This window comes from Crocuta crocuta, unplaced genomic scaffold (assembly GCF_008692635.1).
Source record: "Crocuta crocuta isolate KB4526 unplaced genomic scaffold, BGI_CrCroc_1.0 scaffold417, whole genome shotgun sequence".
Classification (NCBI taxonomy): domain Eukaryota; kingdom Metazoa; phylum Chordata; class Mammalia; order Carnivora; family Hyaenidae; genus Crocuta; species Crocuta crocuta.
The window spans coordinates 1830645-1844986 of NW_027536463.1; the positions used below are offsets into that span (position 1 = coordinate 1830645).

General features: G+C 35.0%; 1 protein-coding gene across 13 annotated transcripts in view; it reads right to left on the reverse strand.

Annotated features, from left to right (window-relative positions):
* CD36 (CD36 molecule (CD36 blood group)) overlaps positions 1–14342 on the reverse strand; it is a 182960-nt gene that overhangs the window by 31320 nt on the left and 137298 nt on the right. For 7 of the 13 annotated variants that reach the window (XM_077748499.1, XM_077748501.1, XM_077748503.1 and 4 more), the window contains 3 exons: positions 8309–8413; positions 4076–4169; positions 3386–3589 (listed from right to left, as the gene is read on the reverse strand). In XM_077748499.1, coding sequence (XP_077604625.1) covers positions 3386–3505 — 120 coding nt within the window. In that variant the 5' untranslated portion in view covers positions 3506–3589; positions 4076–4169; positions 8309–8413. Of the gene's footprint in view, positions 1–3385; positions 3590–4075; positions 4170–8308; positions 8414–11991; positions 12344–14342 lie in introns of those variants that run through there. The other 6 variants (XM_077748508.1, XM_077748510.1, XM_077748512.1 and 3 more) reach the window with 3 other exon arrangements.

Consider the following 14342-nt stretch of genomic DNA (forward strand, 5'->3'; position numbering starts at 1 on the left):
AGCCCCTGGCTCTTTGGGTTCACATATAGTTCAGAGATTTGACTCCTACTGTATTTTAAACAGATAAATATTCCAGGCCTATGTTAGAACACTCTAGAAACAAATACCCTGCATTAAGAAAGAAAAAGTCCTAGCATCTTTATAGGACTTTATAGGACTGAAGTTGTTAAGATCAACATGGCTATATGGAAACTGAAAGCAAAACCAGGCTTACTCTTTAATGTATCACAGATCCTGACCATTGGAGGGATTCTGATGATTGGTTTTAGGCTATAGATATGTTGCAGGCATGCAATACAAACTATCATTTAACATTTTTGGAAACTCATTCTTCCTTAAATCTCAGTTTTGTGCCCTTCCTCCTTTTAGGGTCTAGATCCATACTTCCATACTATCCCCTTTTGTCTTGTGAAAGATCGCACAGATAACCCTTTTTCCAAAAACAAGAAGAGAAAGCACTCTCTTTCTTTGTTGCATCCGTCTCTTTTTTACCCTACCCTACTGAATATATATTTTCAAGAACATTAGTGACCATGTTTTAATCATTATTTCCTGAATTTTCATCTATCATAGAGGATTTTATTTTCTCTTTCCTTGAGCACTGGCCTCACATTAACCTCCAAATTAATTACACTTTATTGTTTTTATTTCTTCATTCATAAAATCATTTTTTTGGTTTTTACCTCTGAATTATACATAAAACCTATGGTAATCTCTTTTTTTTTTTTTTTTTGTCTTGAGCTCAAGCTCTCTAGACAGCAAATCAACTGTTTAGTTTTATCTGTATCCTCTAGAGCAATGATCAAATCAATCTGAGTACTGACCTTTGAAATACACACTGATGTTCACATCAAAATACTCACAAAACCTCTGTCTTCTATTCTCCTAAGGTATCTATCTCTCTCAGTAACTCAACTGGACATCTTGAAGTATTATTACCCTTTATATTTTGGTATACTATACTTTTCTCCCTGTTAAATTTTATACTTGTTGAGGTAAAAAAAAATTATTTTACTCTCTGTCGCTATATAAAAGTAAACTTTTTGACATCTCAAAACTGTTATTTCCTCATGATCAACTATTTTGAACTTAGAGATAAATAGAGCGTTAAAGTTGATGTTAGCACTTTGCACATGATCGAACAGAAAAGCTATCTGTACTAATCCTGTTGAATGAAGAAGAAAAGATAAATGATCAATATTGAGCTACTGAACATCAATTGTGTGTTGGGAAAAATAGTCTAAAATGCCGTGTAGTGGGAGATTATCAGGAATTTCCATTCTGAAGACTTTTCCAAAAGATAAATTACAGCCCAAGTTTTAGGACAGATACTGATTCTGTTCTCTACAGAAGGTCCAGAAGGAAAGCAGAAGTTATAGAGTAGGAAGAGTGCTGTGCAATGGAATTCCATCTCACATGGTTACATTAGCCCCACCTCATCAGCATCTGCCTGTCTCTGTTGAACTCTATCATGAATAATAGCAAGAAAACTGGAAATTCCAAGGGAAGGGATGGCATTCAATTTATACACACACACACACACACACACACACAAACGTATATACATACATATGTGTTATACACACACACATATACATATATATAAATGCATCTTCACCCTTTATCTGGCATCTCCACCCAAGCACAGCCACCTACATTCTGCCTGGAAGTTCTGCAAACTGAAGGTATGTGGACCCATGCTATCTCTGTCAAACGCTAAGCAAATAGGGCTGGGGAGGGGAAGAGAGAGGGGGAACAGAGGATTCAAAGCAGTCTCTGTGCTGACAGCAGAGAGCCTGATGTGGCGCTCAAACTCATGAACTATGAGATCATGACCTGAGCCAAAGACAGACACTTTACCAACTGGGCCACCCAGGCACCTCTACAGTATTTTTTTTTTTTTTAAGTTAAATCCATGGAGTTGAAGATTTGCAATCCATTAGCAATAGAAAAGATAAAAATGCATATGTCATTACTGAGCAAATATAGCACCTTTATATATACAGAAGCCGTTACCTCAGTAACGTCCTATTCTCTTATCTTCAATGCTAACACAACAGCTATAGCAAGACAATTTCTTTTAAGTTTAAAAATGTTATCATTTTCAGCCAAATAAAGAAATATTGGAAAATGGTAACTTCTTTTCCTGAATAACTAGATGTAAAATTAATTATTATGAATTTGTCAATTAAGTCAATGCTTCAGTGAAATAAATGGTATTTATATTCATAGCAAGATCAAGATGTCAAACATGTGTGAGTGGATGAGAGAGGTAAAGGTTTGGGCAGTAACAGAAATGCCAACAGAAATTGGTAGGTGTAGCCCATTTGATGATTTGATTCTGCCTGTTCTTGTGCACTGTACCTAAAAACTCAGCAGAGGCACTGACATCCAAGCAGGCTGAGAGCTGAGGCCGGCACTCAGATATGTTATTTGGCCAGGATTATGTGTAAAAAACCTGAGCATACATGCCCTAGGGCAGGGTACATACACATTCTCAAAGTTCACAGTTATCCCTTATGTTATCTTGTTTTTGGAATGTTCTTAGAAGCTTCACTCTTTTCTTTTCTTTTCCTTTTCTTTTCTTTTCTTTTTTCTTTTCTCTTTTTTTCCTTTTTTAAACCCTGTCTCCAAACCCCTGAAGCCAAATGAGTTTGCTACTCATTGGTTTAGGACTTCAGTAGATCTGCTTCTTATTCTAGTTTTCCCACTTTCTCTCAGTTCAAGTCGGTGATTGTGAAGTGCAATAAAAAGAAGGAGGAGAGGAGATGAATTCTAGTTTATTTTGCAAAGCCTGGCTATTGAATCACTCTAGTTTTTGTTAAAACTACAGCCAACTCATTGCATATATGCTGACACATGTCCTACATAACATTTCTGGAAGTATTTTTACAGAATCGGTATAAACAGGAAATGTTTATAAAACAATATTATGTTATTACATATATTATAAAAAGGAACAGTTTACTAAATAAAAAAAATTATACCAGTTTTACCAAAGATTCCTGCTTCATTATTAAACACAATCAATTTTTAAATTTATATATAATACACAAAATACACATACATATTTCTCATTCAAAAGCTTATTAATATAGTCTTTAGACACAATGAAAAGCAATTATTTCTACTAACCTGTACAATTCTAAACAGCTTATATGAGAATTGGGTATATCACTTAAGATAGTGATGCATTCATGCTAAAAGTACATTATATTTTTAACATTCCTCTATTGTGTGAAGTTGCAATGGCTCATAATCACCTTTGTATTAAAGATACAATGTTGCCAGTTACCATGAAATACAAAACAGGTATCAGAGCAAAACAGTAACCTAAAGCCAACTGAATCAGAATGACAAGAAATATCCTTCAGACTACTTGTACCTTTTTGATGGTTCTCTCAATAAGCAGGTCTCCGACTGGCATCAGAATACCTCCGAACACGGCCAACACTGCACCAATGACAGCACCAGCGATGAGCCCACAGTTACGATCACAGCCCATTTTCTTAATTAGGGGGAAAATTAAGGTTCAGAATGCTTCTTTCAAACTCCCAGGTCTGATTAGGTGGTTTCCAGAGGTCTGGTCCTGGCATTAGAAAGAGGTCGTAAAACAGAAGCTTAAGTATCAGTACGAGAAGATCAAAGTACAAAGAAAACTTAATTGCACAAGCATTTCTCAGGTTATAAATAAACAAATACATTTTGTTTTATGAAACTGACTTTCTGGATTAGATCCTCCCCTTTCTTGCTTGTCACTATTTGTCAGGAAGAAATTTAAAAAACTCTGTCATATAGGTTTCTTTAAAATTCCTCTCTTTTGAAATTTTATTCCTGTGGATGAATGATACTGAAATCTTACCTAAGGAGAACTTGTTTACTGTACTTTCTCTCTCATCTACCTACCTGCAGCCCAGGATACTTACTGCATCTTTGCTCTTTACCTGACTTCTCCACACACACACAGTGACCCACATCCTGCCTGGAGTTTCCCTGCAAACAGAAGGTACCCTAACCAATGTCTTCTCTGTCCAATGCTCAGCAAGTATGGTAAGAGGCATTGCCTTTACTATACCTTATCCACAAGTATACAGCAAGATACGGATTTTATAGGAAATGATCCGAGGAGTCTCAGAAAGAATTAATTCTTCTAATCATTTGTAAGCTATCTGTTAAAACAAAACATAAAAAAAAAAAAAAACATGGTTACATTGGAAAAATACATTGTCAGTAAATTAACACTAGAATATTGTCTAATAACACCAAAATTATAATCACTATTAAAGGAAAATCTCCTTTGATGAATACTGAGCTCATACCTGATTTTTTTACAGTGTTAAAAACTGAAAATTTTAAAGAATATTTTAAATTTAAAAATTTAAAGAATGTACTTTACTTTAAATTTCATTGTTAATAATTGTTAATAATTAATGAGACTTTTGAATACGCTAAATGTGGGAAGAGTTTAAAGAACATACATAATGATAAAGGATGTTTAACGATAGACGTTTCTCTGCTCCTAACCTCAGAGGTTTTTTTGCTTGTTTGTTTTTACATATGTAGCTGCACTATTGTTTGTTTTGTCATCATGGGTATTTGATTCACACCAAATCTGTTAAAATCAGCTAATGTGTGCCAGTGTGTATTTCCCCTATTCAGTCTTATTTTTGGTATCTTTATATATACTCTATGGTTATTTCATAAAGATTGAAAGAAAATGATTTATGAAATGAGTGGATTCTATTGTAACAAAGTTAGTAAGAATTTACTACTTCTGGTATTTTAGAACACATTTATACTTTGGTTGTAACAGTAATTTTTTAAATGGGGCTGACCTGACATTGATAAACAGTCAAAACGTGTTTTGGAGCTTACTTCAGTGCCCAAGGCCACAGAAAACATAAATGCCAACAGAATGGAGATTATAGATTAAAAAAAAAAAGTCACATGCCCATTATTATTGTCAACACTATAAATGTAATAACAAAAATTATATTTGTTATGGCCTCAGATTTTCCCTCCACAGCTTTGCTGCCACACAGGTGCCACTCTAGTATTATTAGTACTTATTTTCCACTGGAGAAACTATTTAGTTTTTCAGGAATATTGCTTGCATAGCTAAGAAAATAAGGAAAATTAGACTTTTCCTCAAAATTGTGAAAGGTAAATGTTACAGAGTTTTCCGATGGCAATTTCATTTATCTTTACCTTTTCTCATCTTTGTGACCTCCCTTTACTCATGCCTTATACCTAGGATACTCCCACTATAAGGGAGGATGAACTGAACCCATTCACACTGAGGTTCTGCTAGCTAAGAAGTGTGAGTAGTATTTGGATCACATGTTTGTTTGTTTTTTTTGTTTTTTTGTTGTTTTTTTTTTTTACAAATAGTTTATTGTCAAATTAGTTTCCACATAACACTCAGTGCTCATCCCCAAAGTGCCCTCCTCCATGCCCATCCCCCCCTCCCCCCCACATCCATCAGTCCTCAGTTTTTGTCAGCATTCAAGAGTCTCTCATGGTTTGCCTCTCTCCCTTTCCCCCACCATTTCCGCCCTTCTTCTCCCCCTTGTTCCTCCGTCAAGTTCCTCCTAATCCTCCTATACGTGCAAACATATGATATTTGTCCTTCTCTGCCTGACTTATTTCGCTCAGCATAACACCCTCAAGGTCCATCCGTGTTGCTACACATGGCCAGATTTCATTGTTTCTCATTGCCATGTAGTATTCCATGGTATAGATAAACCACATCTCCTTGATCCATTCATCTGTTGATGGACACTTAGGCTCTTTCCATGTTTTAGCTATTGTGGAGTGTTTGTTTTTTTCAATGTAAAAGGACAGTCTATAAGCCTAAACAAGTGATGTGATTTTCCTATGGACTTCCATATCTCACTAAGTAAGTGGCATTTGTCTGATATTGTTTGGGGGTGGAGCATGAAGAAAGCTTTCCCTTACCTCTGAAATCATATAACATGCTCCCCATCTGGGTGGTCTGTATACTACGGACAAATACTCATATTCAAGGGAGCCTATTAGGTAGTATCTTACTGACCACTCATTTCATACAGCATTCTGTACCTGTCATTTCCAAGTTAAACCTGAAGTAGCAATCAAGACAGGGATCGAACCTAGTGTAGTTGAGACCAGTGGACTAGCAGAGATTAAATCAAAAACTGATGTGCCACTCCCTTGCCAGATGACAATGGGCAAATTACTTAATCTCTCAGGACTTCAATTTCCTCACGTGTAAAATAAGACACTAGGATGAGATCAGCCATTTTTAACTTAAGTGCCTGAACTGGTTCTTCAGATCCTTACATGGGAGACCAACGGACAGAGTGACTATGGAGTACAACAGTGGTGGCAGCCCTGTGACCTTGATTCCCAACTTGGTCTCCCCTTTCCCACCTGACACACTCCTTTCTTTGAGGAAGCTCTAGGAGAATCTCTGTAGAAACCTATGGCTTTGCAAAGACAGTTAAAAATTGGGAAAGGAAATCCCCAGAGTCAAATTACAGTTTTCTTTATATGATATCATGAATCTATTTTTTAATGTTTTTAAATGTTTATTTTTGAGAGATAGAGAGGATGAGAATATGAGTGGGGGAGGGGCAGAGAGACACAGAATCTGAAGCAGGGCTCAGGTTCTGAGCTGTCAGTACAGAGCCCAATGCAGGGCTCAAACTCCCACGAGATCATGACCTGAACCAAAGTCAGCCCCTTAACTGAACCAGCCAGGAGCCCCTCATGATTCTATTTTTTAAAAACCAAGTGAAGGGGCTCCTAGATGGCTCAGTTGGTTATACGTCTCAAGTCATGATCTCATGGTCTGTGAGGTGGAAACCCATCCTGGGCCCTGCAGTGACAGCTAGAAGCCTGCTAGGGATTCTCTCTTACTCTCTGTCTGCCCCTCCCCCACTCATGCTCTTCCTCTTTTTCTCTCTCGCAAAATAAATAAAAACATAAAAGAAACAACTCAAATATTGAATTATCCCTTTTGGAAAATTATTTTATTTTCTATATAAATGTCACTAAAAATCTTTACTCCTATTAATGTCATTTGCAACTCTGACATCTGGAACATTAAAATGATTTAAAAATTACAACTCTGTTGTTGCTAAAAAGTTTTGTGCTCATATCTGCTCTTTTCCAGATTAGGTGCCGTAATCTAGTTGTGAACTGGACTTTTTCTAGAATTACTCTCCTTTATTCAAATAGCCTGTGTACTACAGACGAGAGTTGCTGCAAGGGGCAAAGAGTCCCAAGAATGTCCGCTGAAGGACCTAGCAGCAGCACATGTTGTCCAATGCCTCCCTTTATAATCCTGGAAACTCAGGACTATGACTTTAAAGCACCCTGAGCCCCAGATGTATTAAGTAATGGGCATGCCTGGGTCCTACATAGGCTCTGTGTATGTTAAAATTAAAACTGAAGTGAGACGGTACATTCACTGTACCGTTGAGTCAAGCTCATCAGAAAAAAAGAAGTATCAAGTAATTTATTCTGTTGAATCACATTGTTAGATAGTTACTGGGATAACACGGGTCTAGATGATATGTAAGCAAAGCTATTAAGCATTAATATAACATTACTTCACACATGTGCTAACACTTTTGAGAGAGACTGTGAGTTTATGTACTTTTTTCAAATTTTCAACTGACTGACTCATTTTTGTTACTTTGTTGGAAGTTTCCAACTTTTTCCCCTAATAACATGCAAGATATTTGACATTACTTGCATTCACTTATTATCCTTCAGTGCCTTGACACCATGAGTAATTAAGTATTGTTATTAAGCTCTTCCTTTAGCTTTATGCTTATTATTAAATTTAGTTTCATTCATCTGAGGCAAAGGAGGGCCAAACACATTATGTAAGACACACACTTAGTACATAAGAGGAAAGTTCAGGTTACAGCACATTCTATTCACCAGTTTTTCCAGCCATGTTTATCTTCAGCAAAAAATAAACGTGTAGTTTCTCCCCAATCTTCTCTCAAATGTAGCTAAGGCTTGTAAATTTGTGTCTTGAACACTTGGTTTTCTTAATAACAAGTTCCTTATATATTAAAATGGAAATTTATTTCACTTGCTAATTTTGGATTGCATTTTATTATTTATTATTATTTCTCCTTCATAAGAATAGACAAGACATTGAGATCTGCAATAATTTACTTCTTGCTTCAAGTACATAAATTTAGAAAGCAAAGCATCATCACAGGTACAGAAAAGATAAAAGCAATTGTTGAGACTTGTATAAAGAAAAGAAAAGAAAAAGTCATATTTTAAAATATCACTTATCACATACCTTTCTGGAGTCTAGAGGGAGGTCAGCTGTATCCTATCAGTTTATAGATTATAAGTCCTATTCCTTTTGTAGAATTTGTGAGTGCAGCTTATTCCCTTGGGTTATCTTTGAAAGAAGGAAAAAGAGTACATTTTTTCTTTATTTTATTGTGGTCAAATCAGTGGAGTGTTTCCAGAATGAATTTATGAGCATTATGCTTTTCCACCAAGTTGGAAATCTGGTGGTAGAAACTGAGAGACTGAGCTATAAGAAACTTTTCCAATAAATAGATCAGAAAAATCAGAGAAAATTCCTAGAGAATCTGTAATTCTTCCCATGTGTAGATAAAGCTGTATTCCTTGGGAAACTCCACCCAGAAAAGGCATGACCCAGAGGTAAAATTTCCAGGGATGTAAACTGCAAAACTTGAAAAGCTTCAGAGTACGAGAGTATTTGTACCATAAATAAATGCCAGGACCAGGATGTTATTTTCTTCCTCATGAGTGGGTAATTTAGATTTCTTATTCTATCCATAAACTTTCCTTCCACATTTCCTTAGAAATGAAAACCAGACCACACACTTCTGTTTTCAACCACACACACATTGCACTGCTCTTTTGCTACACAGACTTCTTCACCTAATAAATAAGTACCTCCCCACAGAACCCATTTTTGGAGTATGGGGGGGGGGAGGGATTAATTTAACGAGTTGTGTATAAAAGATGAAAGTTAGCTTTCACCTTTTATTTCACATTTTAGTTAAATGCCTTTTCATATTCTGACCCTACAGTCTATCTAGGTGTGTTTACAAAGCCATGATTTCCTGGACATGAGTAAGATTCAGATTCAAATCCCAGCTATTTATAATGAGTGTAAATCAATAATTTAAATCTGGTTACATTTCATCATGTGGAAACAGAAGGCCATTAGATCAGTATTTTATAAACTTGTGTTTAGGGGTAGAATTCTTTATATGCAATTCCAATATATAAACAGAAAACCTCTGGTAAAAGGGGGCAAGAACTGTGGCCCTTTCCCCTTCGTGTCACACTTCACTTGGGTTCTGAGTCATCCTCACAGAACTCAAGGGCTCTGCAGAAGACTCTTAAATAACTAGATGACACCCTCAAGGTCCATCCATGTTATGCTGAGCGAAATAAGTCAGGCAGAGAAGGACAAATATCATATGTTTGCACGTATAGGAGGATTAGGAGGAACTTGACGGAGGAACAAGGGGGAGAAGAAGGGCGGAAATGGTGGGGGAAAGGGAGAGAGGCAAACCATGAGAGACTCTTGAATGCTGACAAAAACTGAGGACTGATGGATGTGGGGGGAGGGGGGAATGGGCATGGAGGAGGACACTTGTGGGGATGAGCACCGAGTGTTATGTGGAAACTAATTTGACAATAAACTATTAAAAAAAAAAATAACTAGATGAGAAGTTCACCAATATCTTTTCTTATTGAAAAGTTACCATAGTCCTTTTTTATCCTATTAGAATAGGTGGAGCTAAAAATACCTGATAGAAAAAGATTTTATAAACATCTATAATATGAAACAATAAGACACATCACCAAATTATACTTTTCAAATATTATAATTTAAACCTTGGTGGTAGTCTTAAATTAAAACAGTAGGTATATTGGATTTCATATATCATACTAAAGATCCTTCTATAAACAAGCTTACTTTTTGGAGTACCTGATTACAGGGATTACTATAGATTTGAAATGAGTCTCTTAGAATTGTGTTGGTTTAAATGGGATTGTCTAGAGTTCTTCTTGATCACCGAACCTCAGACAGGATTGTTATTTTTTTCCCACCACAAATTATACTATAAACAATAAGATACCATGTAATTTATAATGGTTCAGACCCTGGAATTTGAAATCAAGTGATTTAGCTTCGATTTGGGTCTTAATAGGGTAGTTTCTCTGTGGCCTAAAATGGCTATATCACTCATCAAATAAGGTTGTTAATGCCAAATAAAAATAAATGAGATTTGTATAAAAATTCTTATCATAAGAAATATTATTTTGACATTTTATCATGAAGTATTATTTTGAACAACCTTACTGTTAAAGCATATAGTGTTATTTCATATTGGCCAGATATTTTTTTAGAAATCTAATGAATACATATAGTGTATACAAGTAGGAAAGATTATTTGCAAAACAGTTAGATTACAATAGAATCTGATGAAATTATTATTTTTATATGTAGGAACTTAGAATATCACCCAAATGGAGAGGCAGCTGCTAGCTGACAAGATGCTATTTGCAACTTTTAGCCATAACTTGGGCCAGTGAACTAAAACAGCTTACAATTAAATCAAAATATAGTTACAGAATTCCTTCAGAAACAAAAAGTCCCCAAGATTCAAATGTGTTGGAGTAAACATGCCCAAACATTTTCATAAAAAATAAGAGAGACAATTAGAAATTCCAAAATTTTCAGTACATTCTGTCCATTTACTCTCCAATTGTAATTGGTATTCTTCCCAGGCTAACCTGTTTGCTGATGGTTGTGTATTTGGTTCATTGTTTTGGTTTAATCATGCTTCTGGTAAATAAAAATTTTCTACATATTTTTCTCTCATAAAATCCAATGGACCACTGGACTCTGCATAACAAAACTTTTTAAAAATTTCTTTTGGGTTATTTTGTGAGCCAATATTGAAAGCGACGTTTATCTTAGATTCAAAAGACAGTACTAACTTAAAACCACAATGAAGAGGACTAAAAAATACATGCACACATTTTTAAAACATCTTTCACTATGTTTCTTGGTGTCCTAGAGACTGTGTAAGATTTACTCCAGGGAATTTATGCCACTTACAGTTATATATGAATTAACTTACTGTAATTAATTTGAAACTTTTAATTTTTCTAAAATGATTTATCCTTTATTTAAACTTGGTATCATCATTCAAGGAAATAATTTGCTTATATTTGTAATAAGCTTCCTAAATAGCCAGAAGTAGTAGTTTTGGTTTGTTTTTATTTTCTCACCAAATTTTATATAATTTACACTAATTAAACCTAGAATCATTATTTGCAACATAACTTACCATTCCCAGTAGTGATACAGTATCTTTTTCATTAGGAAAAAAAAATACTTAACAAGAACATATCCAAAATACATACTATGTTTAACCATATTGACAAAGTCAGGTTCACGAAAAATGCAATTCAGATAAAAAATTAAACACACTAATGACTGTAAAATAATATGTAGTTAATTGAGAACTAGAAAGCATACTGACATGAGTGGCAAGTCATTTATAACTAACGCATTATATTAATTTTATGGTAAATGTTATTCCTAATTTAAAAACCAGGTATAACTAGCCTATGTGTACAATAAAAGTTTTATAATATCAAATTGGATTTAAAATCATTATAAATATTAACAAATAAAGGTTTATAGACAGGCATAATATTTTAAACACCAATAAATAAAATGTCATTGACCATTGGACAAGGTTTTAATATTTTTTAAACATAAAATGTAGAAAAATTGGCTACTTGGAAAACAACACAAACCCAATTTTTAAATAAAGCCTAATGACTTTGAATAAAATAGTTACAAGATTTTTGTTGTTACTCTTCTACAACTTCTTAAAAGAGTTTATATAGTAGACTTATCTATCATTTGGGACATAGAAATCTTTTTTGTTAAAAAAAAAAAAGCTTATGACTTACCTTTAAAAAGGCTATGGAGGATTTTTCAATCAAATGCTCAAACATTTGAACAGACGACTCTTAGTAGGACCAAATGGTATTCTGCAGAAAAATCCTACACTAAAATCCTCATTACATAAAGTGTGTGAGTTTAAATATGCTTTAAAAAAAAAAGGACACATCACATCCCAGTGTGTAATTTGTTGCCAGAGGAATTAGTAAAAAAAAAAAAAGAGAGAGAGAGAGAGAGAGAGAAAACCCACACACATATCACACTACTGTTATGGCTCTTACTGATCTATTTTTATGGTCTGGTGAGGACCCATTCCCTATATCTGAGATACACAGCAGACTTTTTTTTTTTTTTTCTGGCCATTCTCCCATCCAAGTAAGTCAGAGGCCAGAGAAACAAAAGGGACTGACTTGCTGAGCTGCCTCTATGTATTTTTTTTTTTCCTGAACAATCATTATTCCAGATGACGAACAGGGTCTGGGGGTGGAAAGCATAAATTGGGAAGAATTGGCAGTATCACTTCCTTGTCATGACTTAGCTTACAAAAACTTCATGATGTTGAATTAAAATGTACTTTTTTATACAGCATTAATTTGACCTGCATAAAGACTAAGCATTTTGAAAACAATTGGAGACACTGTCTATCAACAAAGATGACAAACAGACTTTTAAAAAAGGAAATAGCATATTGTTTTAACTGGAAATTCTTAACTGTTCATCATTTTCTGTTAGTTTTACAGAAGTTTTATGAGCAGAGCAAAATCTCCCTATGAAAACAAAAAATTAAATTTCCCTTAAATTTCTTCACCCAAGATACAATTATTAAATAGTATTTAAACAGATTACATCTAACATGACCTTTAAATAAAACAGGAAATACTTAAGTTACTTTAAAAGAAAGGTATTATTTTAAAACCTAATAAAAATAAAAAGCCTTGTGAGGGAAAGACCCTCGATACTAAGAATCCATTCTTAAAGAGAAATTCTCAAAATCATGTAAGACATCAAAATCTTTAGACACTTAAACTGTCATCTATCAGACAGGCCAGCAGAATAAATGTCTCCAAGTCAACCTTGAAATAAAGCAAGCTAACAATAACAGGCAGAAATATATTTAGTCCATTAGATCATATTTAAACCAGTTCTTATCATTGGATTGGTCATACTGGCCCCTTCAGAGTGGTGGTGAATCTTTTCATTTGTTAGTAGTGCAATAGGACTGGAAAGGAATTCAAAGTGCTCTTTTTATCTCAGGCATTACTTTATTTTTTCAAGGTATTTTTATGGACACATTTATTTAAAAATTAATACTTAGATATTAATACTTTAGGTATATTGAGATTTTTTTCAAATTCTAGACTGCTTAATTAGGATAAAGTAGAAATGGCCTTGGACAATCTCCAGGTGATTTATGCTTTTCGTTTAAAAAGATTAACTACGCAGCTTTCAGGTATCTTGAAAAGAGGATTTCTTTAAGCTGTGATCTCTCATCTTTGCGGTATTAGTTTCTAAAAAGTAGAAAACTATTTTAATGAATATCTTGATTAGGAACATCTATTTTATTGTATTGAAGCTGCTTTGATATATTTTCTTCTCAACTTCAATTCTAACACACTCACTCTCCCACCCCCCATATGAAAACTGAAAATTGATAAATAGCTCACCAACACAGTTCAGATAGTACCTATTTTTTAAATTTTTTAATTTTTTAAAAAATTTATTTCTGAGAGAGGGAGACAGCATGAGAAGGGGAGGGTCAGCGAGAGAGGGAGACACAGAATCCAAAGACAGGCTCCAGGCTCTGAACTAGCTGTCAGCACAGAGCCCTAGGTGGGGCTCGAACCCATAAACCATGAGATCAAAACCTGAGCGGAAGTCGGGCACTCAACCGACTGAGCCACCCAGGCGCCCCAGATAGTACCTATTTTATTTATTTTTTTTTAATTTTTTTAATGTTTTATTTATTTCTATGAGAGAGAGAGAGACAGCGTGAGCAGGGGAGGGTCAGAGAGAGAGGGAGTCACAGACTGAAACAGGCTCCAGGCTCTGAGCTGGCAGTCAGCACAGAGCCCGACGCGGGGCTCGAACCCACGAACCGCGAGGTCATGACCTGAGCGAAAGTCGGACGCTTAACCGACTAAGCCACCCAGGCGCCCCAGATAGTACCTATTTTAAAGAGCATATTTTAAACATCGAAAGGATCGTTAAATTATGTTGAAATCATGAACACTATTAGAGAACGGTATTTCAGAAGAAATAAAAGCACGATAGATGCTTTAAACAGACACTGCATTTACTTGGATCCCTCATCAGTAGCCTAATGCCATCCAAACCCTCTGACGGTCTCTGGAGAGGGAAA